General features: G+C 43.5%; 1 protein-coding gene across 3 annotated transcripts in view; it reads right to left on the bottom strand.

Moving 5' to 3' along the window:
- The window catches only part of ATF6 (activating transcription factor 6), a 75,129-nt gene extending 62,133 nt beyond the window's left edge, over positions 1 to 12,996 (bottom strand). The window contains exons 1-9 of one of the 3 annotated variants that reach the window (XM_053985638.1): positions 12,865 to 12,996; positions 12,717 to 12,781; positions 11,011 to 11,098; positions 10,599 to 10,693; positions 9,983 to 10,112; positions 9,529 to 9,735; positions 6,825 to 7,045; positions 1,252 to 1,437; positions 755 to 846 (exon numbers count right to left, since the gene is read on the bottom strand). In XM_053985638.1, coding sequence (XP_053841613.1) covers positions 755 to 846; positions 1,252 to 1,437; positions 6,825 to 7,045; positions 9,529 to 9,735; positions 9,983 to 10,112; positions 10,599 to 10,693; positions 11,011 to 11,098; positions 12,717 to 12,781; positions 12,865 to 12,934 — 1,154 coding nt within the window. In that variant the 5' untranslated portion in view covers positions 12,935 to 12,996. Of the gene's footprint in view, positions 1 to 754; positions 847 to 1,251; positions 1,438 to 6,824; positions 7,046 to 9,528; positions 9,736 to 9,982; positions 10,113 to 10,598; positions 10,694 to 11,010; positions 11,099 to 12,716; positions 12,782 to 12,864 lie in introns of those variants that run through there. The other 2 variants (XM_053985637.1, XM_053985640.1) reach the window with 2 other exon arrangements.
- Between the last annotated feature and the right edge of the window lie 313 nt (positions 12,997 to 13,309).

Raw genomic sequence — 13,309 nt, 5'->3', positions numbered from 1 at the left:
TTTTGAAAAAGTGAACAGCTCCATCTGAAAGGTCTTTATGTTCCAAAGCCAAGTTAAATAGACAGGTATGCGCAAGAAGTATTTATTCTTATTCTCCTTTCTTCCACAGATTTCTTTATGAAGTGTCTGGCTGCTTTTCCCTGCTCCTCTCTGGCTTCTACGCCCTACTGATAACAGTTCAAACAAGAGAGGTTTCTGATTACCACTTCAACTAATCAAGGAGAGGAAACAACTTCTTCACCAGACCTGGGAGACAAGGGCTTACTCTGTAATGAGGGAGCTTGCAGCTGGACACGTCTAAGGGTCAGGACTGCAAGGCATGGAACGTATAGCAGGATTTCCTGAGTATTTTGAGTACTAAAGCAGCTTCAAGTCATAGCTACTGAAATTAGCACAGGTATGAGCAAGCAGATAAGCTCTCCAAGTCTGACTTTTTTTCCTAAAAGGATTCTAAACACAGTTCCTAATCTCTGCAGGTATAAATGGAGCAGACAAACTGCTATATGCTGCCACTGAATTAAAAAAATGCCAAACCAGGAGAAATGAGATGTACAAGATCTAGCCCTTATTGCCAGAAGGATTCCAAAAGAGGAACCATTATACAGATGCATCTTTCCCTAAGCAGGAGAATAAAGGACATTTCAGATTTCAAGCTCAAGGCTTTAAAACACAACACTAGCTGTTATTAATGATTCAAACAAAAATCTCTGGATAGCAAACTTGCTAGGCAAAGAGGAATTTCTAAGCAGCTTACCTCAATGGACCATAATTCAACATTATAAAGGCCAGTATCACCATCACACACAGCGTCCTTCTCTTCGGAGATGATACTTTGAGCTTCTGGTTCTAGACAGAGTAAACAGAAGACACTGAGTAAAAGAGGGGTACACATATGCAGGGGTATGTCAGAAGCCAAGTACACCAAATTGTACTTGATCATTAGATTTATACTTGCCTAATTATGTGTGAATACATTCCTGAACTACTTAAAAACAAAACTTTGCTTTATACATTATGTTCGGCTTCTATCCAGTGAAATATTCAGAAGCACCATGAAGTAAAGAATGAAAAGTATACCGATAATGTGTCAGCTATCCTGAGCTAGAGTTGGTGAAAGTCATGCTTGAACTGGGATGCTGGGCTAGAAACCCTCAAAGGTCTTACAGCCAGTATTTCCCCAACTCTGTTGTAGCATCTTCCACCTGAACAACTGTTTTCATATAAAATCAAGCTTTCATCACAATCTCTTACCTCTAATACCACTTCATCCAGCTGCCTCTTCAGCGTGCTGTTTTCTTTCTTGAGTTTCTCATTCTCCAGCAGGGCTGCCTCCAGCCTGGCCTCCAGCCCCAACATGTACTCCTTCTTTTTCTTGCGTGACTGAAAGGCTGACTCACGGTTTTTAATCATGCGCTGTTGCCGCCTCAAGACGTTGACCTGAACACACAATACACACAATACACAGGCTATTAACAATCCACAAGTTAAAACTGCCTCCATTTCACGCAGAATTTCTGCTTCTCTGCTTTGTCACAGGTCTGCACAGATAGCTTCCCATACTCTGCTTCAAATGAGCTGGAATGGTCAGCACAGAGGCACCTCTGGATCATGGTACACCTAAGGAAAAAACAGGTCCTGAACTGTCTCAGTTTTCTTCTGTATTCTCATCATTCTATATGCAGGAGTCATCAAACATATACTCGAGTTTGATTGGATCAATGAAATCACAAAGACAAAAACTACCTATCTTCAGGTCTGCAAGGCAGCAAGCCTTTCACCTTGACTTCTCCCTGCACCATTTTACAGGCTACAATCAGTCATCTGCTTTCCTAACAGGAAATTTCTAGGCTTTTCCAGTCAGTTCTGTATGGAAGTAATTTCCATACTGACTACACCTGCTTCTGTACCTTTTCCACCTATGCTACACAGTTTTTGAGATTTTGAATAGTGTTGCTCATCTCAGATTGCACATTCTATGTGTATCAAGCACTTACACAACAGTTTAAATGCAGTCTCTGGCTGCATCTGCACTAACGTCGTAATTCAGATGAGGAGTGTGGCTTGGGTTCACATTTCCTGACTGTCCCACTAAAAGCGCTTCTCTTCACATCACAGAACAGTCTCTGAGAGCACACAAACTGGATTCCTTCAGGATAAAGCTCAACCAGCAAACATACTCCAGGAGAGCATATAATTAATTCTTACCACTAGCAGGCATTCAGTCTGCAAGACCAGACTGGGACAGCTCAAAGCAACCCCTTCCCATCCTCCAACAGCCCTGACGACTGATGTTTTTTCCCAAGCAGGAACACTCCATCATCTTTTACCACTTACTCATTTTGTGGTTTGCACTGAGTGGGACAACCCAGACCGAAAGCATCTTGCTGCTGACAAGGATAACAATGATGGATACAGCAGAATTATACAAAACTACTTGAAATACTAAGTTCAAACACCAGACTGTTGATTTCCTTTCCCTCACAGATTAGCAACTCTGTTTTCATTAGGAACAGAAGACTTCCATCACACTTTTAAGCTGTAACTGGATGTGCCTCAATGACAATTACACTGACAGATAACTGAATGATCCATCTTACATAGACCTGAATATCCTTCAGAAACTACCAGCACAGGCCCTGCTGCAACCTGTATCTCTCAGACCAGGAACATTAAAGAAAAAAGATGAGAACTATTCCAGAAGTATTATTCTAGGGAAATAATACAATCACAGAACAGTAACATTAACTAACTCCGATTTTGAGTCCAGCTATGTAAAAAAACGTAACCACAGCTTTTCCACTCTCTCCTTGTATCTACCTGCACACAGACAATATGTTGTTCTAAGGCACTGGCATCTTCAACAAAAAGTGGCCACAAGCTGTTTGAAGACACCGTTCTTCATGATGCTGCGGTTTGGTGGCAAAGAAAGAAAACACGTTACAGTGCATTAATGTTCTGGGCTGCCTCCGTGTTGGTCTAATTGCTTTTTATAAAGATCATTTAGTATATGTCTAGTCTGCTTTCACCAGCCAAAGTTTGTGAAAGTGAAGCTGTTTGAACTTACTCCAGTTCCTCTCTTTGGCAGGGAGTAGAGAAGGAAAACATTTTAACATATTTTCATTAACACTAAGCTTTGTCTTGAATTTTTAAAGTACAATATTTAACATAAAAAAGCTTCTGCAGACATATAAAAACTGGACCAAAAAAAGATTCAGGCTAGCCAAGAACTGCAGTGTACAGAACACACCAGTCCGTGGCCAGGATCACTTAAACTGTTCAGAGATGAAAAAACAAGGAATGAGTTCATGCAGCAGTTTGGCTCAAGTTGTGTGCTATTCCAAACAAGGAGTTACATTCCTCTTTTTAAAAAGACCCTCTGCATCATGAACTCAGAAAAGACCAAACTGTTTACATCCATTCTTGTTTGCAGACCTGCTCAGGATTATTCATTACTGGACAGCTTTTAATTACATGTCTGGAACCTCTGGCAAATCTACATGCTTCTCTGAAGAAAAGAAGGTGTTAGAGCACCAGTGCAGTGCCTCTACACTAAGAGTACATCCTAAGGTACATCTGTCACTGTTTCAGACACTGCCATCTACATTTTATGTGTTACTTATCCAGATTTCTCTACTTTGCTAACAGTTGTCCAAACGCTGTGAGGAGCAGCAGCTCTCCCCAGCCTAATTCCAGGTACCCTGTGCAGTAGCTACATTTCAGTCTATGCCACACCAACTACATTTTGACTAATTTTTAAGCCTTGCTTAAATGAAATCGAGCATTTGTGTCCTGAAGTTATTTTGTTTTAATTTACAATCCTTAAACAGCATAAGGTCCTCCTTGGTCAGCCCTCCAGGTCTTGCCTGGCTTTTCTCAGGGAATATGCCACAATTGCACACCCAATCCCACCTAAAAGTGATGCAGGAAATGGAAAGAGCTGTGTGAGTGAAGTGGTACAGGAATGCTGAACCTGGAAGCAGTATGGCCATCAGCATTACACAGCTGGCCTAGCACCAAGGTAAACATGCCCACTGCCCAAGCACTTTGATACTCGGGAGGGAAAGGAACTAATTTATAATGTCAGTCTGCTTCAGCAACATTGCTTTGCACAAATGCTGAACCAGGATTAAAGGTAGCAAACGCCTCTGCTAACTTCTTTTACAGCCCCCAACTTTTAAAGTTGTATCATATTGATGTTCCACTCAAGACAGCAACTTCTGGTTCTAAGGAAACACAGACCACGAGGGAGAACACTGGCCTTAAAAACAATCAGTAAACAGTGATGCAACTTCTGCTTTCTAGCTTTGAGAACCACACCACCACTAGCAGAGACACACACAAAAATGCTGTAAATATGGAGAACTGGCAGGTTCACTGCAAACCCTTGCTTCAAACAGCACTAACCAGATTCAGATTGTCCTCTTATCTTCAGAGGTTTTAGAGAGTCATGCACTTTACAAATAAACACTGCTACCTCAATTTACTTCCAAAGAAAACTCTATTGTGAGCAAAATTTAATGTCCCTTCCAACACAAGCTGTACTTGTAGAAGCAAGAATGTCTCTCATACTCCAGAGTTTTTGTACATGTGCTGGGAAAGTTAACAAAGAGCTGTAAGTACAAACCATTCAACACAGCATTAGCTGGCTTCTTACCCCAGCTTATGAAAGACACATCTTTGATTGCAGGAATACAGGACTTTGATTGCAGGAATACAAGACTAAGGTAAGGTTTTTTTGTTCTCACAGAAGTTCTGGGTTTTCTCGTCTCTAAGTCAACAGAACACAACTTGCTTAATGGGTTTATGATACACAAATATTACACAATGTACAGCACAGACATGAGGATTCTTCAACAGAAATCCACACTTATGCTGAAGTTGTTTTGCATAACTAATCTTTTCTAGATTTTCTGTATTCTGACACTTCCCCATGGCTGGCAGGCTGCACATGTGTGCCACCAGGATACGCAGAGCCTCACACCTATAGCTTGCCATCAGCCCATCCTAGTGTGATCCACTGGCAGTCTGAGTGTTAAGCTAACAGTTTATCCCCCCTAAACCCAAAAGAAAGTCCTGCAGTATTTCTTTTTATCCTGCAACATTTGCTTAGATTAGCGAACAATAACACATGTTACAGAGCTCAAATGACAGCTCCATCTGTGCAGCCCTGAGCGCCACATACAGTGTCCAAGGCAACTGGGAGATGTTTTAACCATGCTGGCCCCAGCTGAATCACAAAACATTTGTTTCTTCTCAAAGCACTTTTTCACAGCATGTGCCAAAGAGCAGCTGCAACTGTTTCTTCATGTTGTAAAAAACACAGGTAAGATGTGCAGTATTTCACAAGTCTTAAAACTCCTTCCCTAAAATGGCTTTGGGTGGAAATACCAACACAACCACCCTTGGAAACAAACACCTGTTTGGTATCCCAGCTACACATTTGACTCCTGATGTCATGGATATGTATATGGAATCTGATGACAATAAGGGGATTTTGTCAATTAAACCTTACACTCAGACACTGGCAAGGTGCCATGCTAGCCCTGCTTACAGGGAGTCACAAATCTAGTGACTGCAGGTCATTGATATGTGGTTTCTTGAGTTAACTTTGCATGACAGGGAATTCTCACTAAAAATGCAGCACACTTAACTGCTCTGCCAACTACAGACCTTTACTTCTTGCACATTGAGTATCAAGTTTCCACTGTACTCTGGCTGCTAAACTATTGGTAGCACAATATTTTCATTATAAAACGCAGCCCACACACAAATATCATTAGTGAGGAAAAGTAACCATCAAGCCTGAGCAGCAATTTCAGACACTAGGAAATTATACAGCAACATCCCTCCAAAGAAGCTGAAGGAACAGGCTTCCCACTGCTTTTGGGAAGCAGTGACCTGCACTGCTAATAAGCAGGGGCCAATACAGCAAAATTTCACATGTTTCCACCAGTATTTTCTCCCTTACACTGACATGTGATAGGACCCTCAGCTCACAACTGTGCTTGGAATACCACATAGGGGAATGACAAGAGTTTTGAAGTCACCAACAAGAAGCTTTGGTCCTTTCCACAAGCATGTCTTCTTTGGACAACAAAATGCTATCAAAGCAGTTCCAAATTACTAGGAGTTAAATCAAGTTAACACCCAGCTTGCTAGCTGGGTTAAGATGTCAGAGCTGAAGGAGAAAAAAAAGCCCACACATATCTCAAAACCTACTGTTTACACCTACTGCTTACTGTGAGCTACTACAGAAAAACTTACTTATTTGCACTGTGATTGTTGAGAGCTTAACCCTCTTCTACTCATTCAATAAATGACCAAAAGGGAGCCTAAAGAGATTAGGATCAAATGGAACTCAGCAACTGAAGTTTCTAAAAATCATGAGTAAAATCTGGAGAGATAAATGGGTATGGAAAGAGAATGAGGCATTGAAGTTTCCAACTCATCTGCTTCCAAAGAAACGTTTTTATTATACAGATTAGGAAAGTGATTTAGCACTAATCAAAAATCAGATCAAATCTGCCTGTATGTAAGAGTGGTCCAGCCATGGAAAGCTCACACTTGAGAAGACAAGTTACAGAAAACATCAATCAGCACTTCTGCCACTACACTCGCACACCTGGTCTGCAACTCCATGCAGGCCAGCACATATTTAGCTGTTCCTCCCTGTTCTGTGCCAAGCTGCTAAATTCCCTGCTTACAGCTGGAAATCCTATTAAGAGTGTCCCTGAGACTCTGAAGGGACCATGAGGTCCCACATGCAGGTAACTGAGAGAGGCGCACAAGACTGGGTTAGCAGCTATCCCAGAGTCAGAACTTACATCCAGCCCCAAGGCTGGGGAGCTGCTTTGGAGCAAGGGCTTTGTCACCGGGATTTTGCCGCTGCTGGAACCGTTCCCAGAAGCAGAAGCCAGCGCCTTCACTGTGTGGTTCTGAAGTGCTGGGGCCCCTCCAGTGACTGCAATGACTGGCTGGGAGGCAGGAAGCACCCCAGAAGCCTGGAGCTGTACCACAGCCGGCTGGGGCAGCATCACGGATGGACCTGGAACACAAGAACAACAGCGCGCAGCACAGATGAAATGGATTTGTACATCACCACTTTGTAGGGGGCATTCTGCTATCCTCTCCTGCCCTGCACAGCTGATCTCAAATCCATCCGTATATTGCACAGAACAAAAATGGAAAGAAGTTGTTCCAAAGTTCACAGGACTCTTAATCCATCTTGCAAACCAAAACTACAGACATTAAAGAAATCCAATAAATGAAGCTCTGACCCAAGAGCTCTTCAAAGTTCATAAAATTCAACACTTGTTATATACATTACTCAGTATTGCTAATACTTGAAGCACTCTGAATAACCTTTTCACAGAATTTAGCCGACTTACCTCAATCCTCCTTCTCCCTTTTGTCCATAAGTACTTTATTGCTGTATTCAATGGAAAACTTACTAGACAGAAGTGACTCATGCCACATAGATCAATTCAAGCTAGCAGAGAGATGGAAGATGAACAAAAAAGACAATGCAAGTTACACTTTCAAAACTTACGCTGAAGCTCCAATTCACACTAAGACCATTTTTTTAGAAAAATGTCTTATGCAAGAAAGTTTATACACAAGCTGAATCGAGCTTAAAGAAAAGCTGTCAGAAAAAATGAGGTCATTTTGACAGAGTTTGAAATGGAATTAAAAACAGTCACTTCCAAGAAATTTCAGTCCAACAACTACATTTAACTCAAGCAGGTGCTTGAGTAATATTTTGTTGTCTGAAAACACGCTAATGTCTGTCTAATCCTTTGTAACAGGATGACCTCGCCAGCTTTCAGAAAGAGCACATTCCAGCTGAGCATTCCAACCAAAATGCTCGACAATGGATTACAGCACTTATCCAGCCTTCTGGAAGGCGAAAAGTGAAGTCATTTACCTAGTGCCAAGGTCTTATGTATGGGGCAAAACTAGAAATGTTTTTTTTTTTTTTTTTTGCAGACACAATCTCGAAGACATCATAACTTAGTACGACCCTGTTTAAGAATCTTAAATAATGAATTTGAGACTATTTCAAATTTTTTTTAATGTATAAAAGAGATGATGCTCTAAGACTGTGCTTTCTCCTTCAGGATTTTATAAAAAGGGCTGTACAAATAAAGTTTCTCATGTTTCTTTGAAGATAATGGCATATTTCAAACCAGTAGTTCCAACCTGTCATATGCAGCGGATTTAGACTAATGAAAAAAGATCCTTATGGTTTTTGTTATGGAAACTGCACAAGAGAAATTTTAAACATACCATCAGTTAAACAAAAGCATAGACATACTTTCTCAAAAGTATTTCCTCTATACTGTCTCACAGAAACTACTGTTCTGACTTTTCTTCAGGGAAAAGGAGAAGCTGATCTTCAGAATACTAGACTTATATCCAAAGAAATCCATATCCCCAGCATTCCTTATTCCAGATGGTATTTTATCAGCTGGAACATCAGAAGGAATTAGAATTAGGTCACGTTGACTGTGCTGACCTGTGTTTTAAGCAGTCTAGCAATCTTAGGCATGTTACAACAAATGTCAGCATCTCCAGATTTGGCTGAACCCCTGATGGAAGAGAAATCAGTGACGGAGACAAATTTTTCCCAATTGCAATAATTTCTAGATATGTGCCCTTAAGAATTTGTCTCCTTTTCCTTCCGTGCCCCAGTGCCTATGCAATCAACTGCAAGGGACTGTGGCCATCAGCTGGTGAAACGAGCAACTGCAGCTGGCAATTGCTGCAAGGCAAGCAGTGTCCCTACTGCCCCAGCTAGAGAGTGAAGAAATGCTTTGGATCCAGAAATGAAAGCTCGAGCTACTTCAAAAATCAGTAACAGGGTAACTGTAGCAATGAAGAATTATCATGGGGCAGGAAGTCGCTTCCCTCTTGTTAACATCAGCAACTTTTCTAACCTCTGACACAGCTCTCAATTTTTAGCAGATTTCACAACATTCTATTTAATGCTGTTTAGTGAGCTAAAAAGCCATAAACCCATGCTCCCTCAATCCTCTGGAAGAGTTTCATGTGGGTAAAAAAACGCTTATATCACTTCTCTCAAGCTTTCCAGCTTCCTTCAAGCCATCCTGGAAGATTTTACTGGATCTTCCTTCAGTTATGACAGAGCAGCACTATAATCACCTTATGCACTACCTGACATTGCAAGCAGAGCAGAGCAAAGCATCCTTACAGATCCTTCCAAATCAGCAGTTTTATCTCCACAGCTGTCAGTGTTCAGCACAGCCTCTGTCTTCCACTCCAAATAATGGAATTATATAATCCAGTCTTCCATTTTACACAATGCCCATGTGAGTGCTGTTTCTCACAGGACAGGACAAGAGGAGTAAGGCCATCTTCTCAGCCTAAAGCTTTTCCAGCAATGCACGTAGAGCCTTTTTTTCTCCAATTCCTCCTCTTTTGTACACCAAACCTAACTTCATCCTATCAGCCATCCCAAAGAGACAATGCTACCACCAAGACCTGGCCTAGTCAAGACAATTCACCTACCTTTAGGAGGTGCTGGCTGGATGTTCACAACTGGCTGATTCTTTGGCAGTGGCACAAGTGTGGGAAGAGTTTGAATAATGATGGTTTTAGCTGGGATGCCAATGTTAGCCTGAGCTTCAGGCACAGCAGGCAAAAGGGGTTTGGGCTGTATCAAAGGCCTGGACACTGTCTGACCACACTTCTTCAGGCTCCTTGAAGAATTATTTGCTAGAAAAGGAAAAAAGGGTCAGAATTGGACCAAGAGGCATAAAATACATAATTCAAGCAATAATGAAGCAGTTTTTAATGTGGGGTTTTTATCCATCTATAATATTTATTAAAAATAAACTTATCTAATCAAATATCCAAGTCATAAATGATAATACATCTAGTGTCAGTTAGTCAGTAGCATTAATTTGGATGCAAGACAACACACATATTATCTATAGGATGAAAGTAACTTTCTCTCTCATACCAGATCGAGAAGAAATGCTCACAGCAGGCTTCTTCCCTCCATCTCCTTCAGGGGATGCAGGGCTTCTGCAGCTCTTGCTGTAGAGAGAGATTGGAGACATCTGGGAGCTACAGCTGAAGTCCACATCATCCTGCAGACAGAAAGCACAAGAAATTAACACTTCAGAAACTCAGAGCAGTATCTACCAGCAGCTCAGAGTACATCTGCTTTTTATCACATCTGTGCTGCTGCTGCAGCCAACAAGAGAAAGGTTTTACTCTGCAATTTGATTCTGGCCACGTAAAACTAAAAAAAAAAAAAAAAAAACCAAAAAAAACAAGTATTTCTCCCCATCAGCAGAGCAATGGGAGGCAGAGGCCAACTCTGCTAGACCCAGAAGCCTTTGGAAGGCATTTTGTTTGGTTAATGAACATAGCTGAGGAAAGAGAGCTGAACATGCTCTTATTCAAATGGGTCACAGAGAAGAGATAAGAAAACACCACTGACAGGTTTTTGCAAGGGCTGGGAAAATAAGCTGTTTCCTCTTATGCCATGAGTTTGGTCAGAGGAGTAAATCACAGGGTTTTGCTTTGTCAGAGCTGTTGCTGTCTGTGATACATGGGGGGGTTTTGCATACAGGCACATTCTGCACTGGAGAGTCCACAGATGGTGGTGAAGGGACCGAACAGCTGGAAGTGGCTGGTGATAAAGGTTCTGTCTTCACGTTTGCATCTGCAAGAGTCAGGTAAAGACAATTCACTGCACAGGTTTTTAGCAATGGGAAAAGTAAAGAACACACTGTCCTACACCAGATATTTCATTCCCAAAGCAAGGCACAGCAGAAAACGTAGGGAGATTAAAGGTATAAAACAGCTTGGCTCGTAGGGCAGCCCTTGCCAGCTGTACCCATCCTACAGAAACACAGCCTAATTCTCATCACAGAGCAAAAGGCTGTAGGGCATCAAACAGCTCCACATGAGTTTTAAGAGCTCACCCTTGTGGGGCAGGAGGGGAAGAGCAAGACCTGCAAAATATAGGTGCATAATTACCTGCATAAGCATGGCCTGTAATATTCCAAAGGTCTGAGTCCCAAGACATCAAATCCAAATCAAAATGAAAGTTATAGAGATCATTTTCCTGAAACAACAGTTCAGAAAAAGAGACAAGACAAAAAGAAAGATGTGTTGACACCATCAGCCATTATGTTCATATTCTTACAGCTCCAGAAAACAAAACAAACAGCATAACTATCAATCACAGGTGCCTTAAGGTATGCAGAGATGAGAGTCCTTAAAGGAGAAATTCTCAACTGAAACACAGAAAACAAGGCTTCTTTTAAACTTACACCAGTAGGAAGGGTCAGGTTAGTTTAAGATCATCACTAATTATCGTACTCTTCTTTGTAATTTGTAAAGCAAAAGTTCTAAGTTCATTGAACCATCTCAAAAAAAACCACAAGTCTTGGGAACCTGGTGCCATCCTCTCCTTCATCTGCCTTGAAAAATCTATTTAATGCTCTTGCACCATTACATCTCAAAGCACTTTACAAACAAAATCACCAGGGACAGTTTACCAGCAGGAAAACGGACACAAGACTGATCTGCCCAAGACCTGATTAACAGTATGTGTTAGGTCTCCCTATACTTGAATACACTGATGTCAACATCTAAAGCCAAGAACACCAAAAGTTTCCTTTTCCAACAAAAATCAAAACAAACTGGCTAAAATCACTTCATACATATTATTTATCTTATGACCTTCAAAACAACAATTGGGGTTTTTCTCCATTTATTCTGCTTGTGCATCTTAAGTCTCAGTTTCCTATGCAAATGTGGCCCTTTATGAGCACTTGCATGAAAAATATAAACATGACCTAACCAGCTTATACAAATATTTTCCTGAAAACCAATCTGCAATTATACCTTCCCTTACATTCTCAACTTGCCTTGTGAAGGGAGGCTCAAAAAGCCTGCAAACTGCATAATGGTACTTACAAGTTAGAATGAAAAGCTCATCAGAGCTCATTTCAAGGAAGAATGACCAAAAAACCACAACATGAACAGTGCACTAAAAGCCCTCACCCAGGCAAGTAATGCTGACCTGCTGATGGAGAATACCTTTCCCTTGTACAATCACTCTGTTCCCAGATTTTCTCCAGTGACTGGTTTTACACGTGTAGGAATGCTCTTAGAACCTGGGGTTTACATGAGGTGATAACCCGGGCTTGTGCTGGAGGTCGATTGGGACACAGTGAGCAGAGCCACGGCAGGGGAAGAACACGAAGAGGAGAATCCACGGGGTAAATGCCCGGGGAGAGAAAAAGCAGTGTGGACAAGTGGGCAGCGAGAACGACAGGGATTAATGCAGAAGGTTGCAAGCAAAGGCTTTTAGAGAAAATCCGACATTAAAGAAGGAAACAAGAAGTAATCCAACAGGCAAAGGGATAAAGAAGAGCCCGGGTGGACGCAGGTGTAAAGCACCCACCGCTTTCTCAGGCAGCCCCGAGCCAGCGCTCCCCCAGCAGCGCCCTGCGGGGCTCACCTTCACCGGGGCAGTGACAAGGCCACTCCTCCTCCCCGACACCTCGCACCCTCACCCTAACCCTACCCTCCCGCTCTGCAACCCCCGCACTGTGCCTCAGCCATCGGTATCGCTGGCACTTTCCTGCCAGGCTGCTCCGAGGCCCCCCGAGCCGGGCCGGGGCTCTCACCGCCGGCAGAGCGCGGATCCGGCCCCCGCCATCCCCGGCACTCACGTCGGGCTCGTCCTTCGGGGCCGCGGCGCCCAGCAGCTCGCTCAGCTCCTCGCCCAGCACAGCCTCTGCGGAGAGAAAACGCGCTCAGCGCCGGCCCGGCCCCGCCGGGGAGCTCTGCGCCCGCCCGGCCCACCGAAGCCTCGCTCACCCCAGTCCAGGCCGCCCCCCGGGGCGGGCAGCAGCCCCGCCGGCTCCCACTCGGCCTCGGCCGCCGCCATCGCTTCCCGTTCCTCTCGAAACACACGTCTGCTTCCGGCACGGGAGGGCCGGCCCCGCCCGCCACGGCGGCCGCCGGCGGACACTCGGCGGGCGGAGGCGGCGCGGGCTCCCAGGGCCGCTGTCCGCGCTCCGAGCCCCGCAGAGTCACGGCTTCACATCGGTCGGTGAAGACCTCTGAGATCGGCGAGTCCAGCCCATGACCCAGCAGCACCACCTTGTCACCCAGACCGTGGCACTGAGGGCTCCACCACCTGCCAGGGCAGCCCACTCCAGTGTCCAGCCACCCCTTCTGTGTAGAAATTCCTGTCAATGCCCAACCTGAACCTCCCCTGGCGCAGCTTAAGGCTGTGTCCTCTTGTCCTCTCAAAACTAAC

The sequence above is a fragment of the Vidua macroura genome, chromosome 9 (genome assembly GCF_024509145.1).
Source record: "Vidua macroura isolate BioBank_ID:100142 chromosome 9, ASM2450914v1, whole genome shotgun sequence".
In the NCBI taxonomy this organism is placed as follows: domain Eukaryota; kingdom Metazoa; phylum Chordata; class Aves; order Passeriformes; family Viduidae; genus Vidua; species Vidua macroura.
The sequence above is the reverse complement of the archived record's forward strand: the minus strand, read 5'-3'. Positions and strand labels throughout refer to the sequence as shown.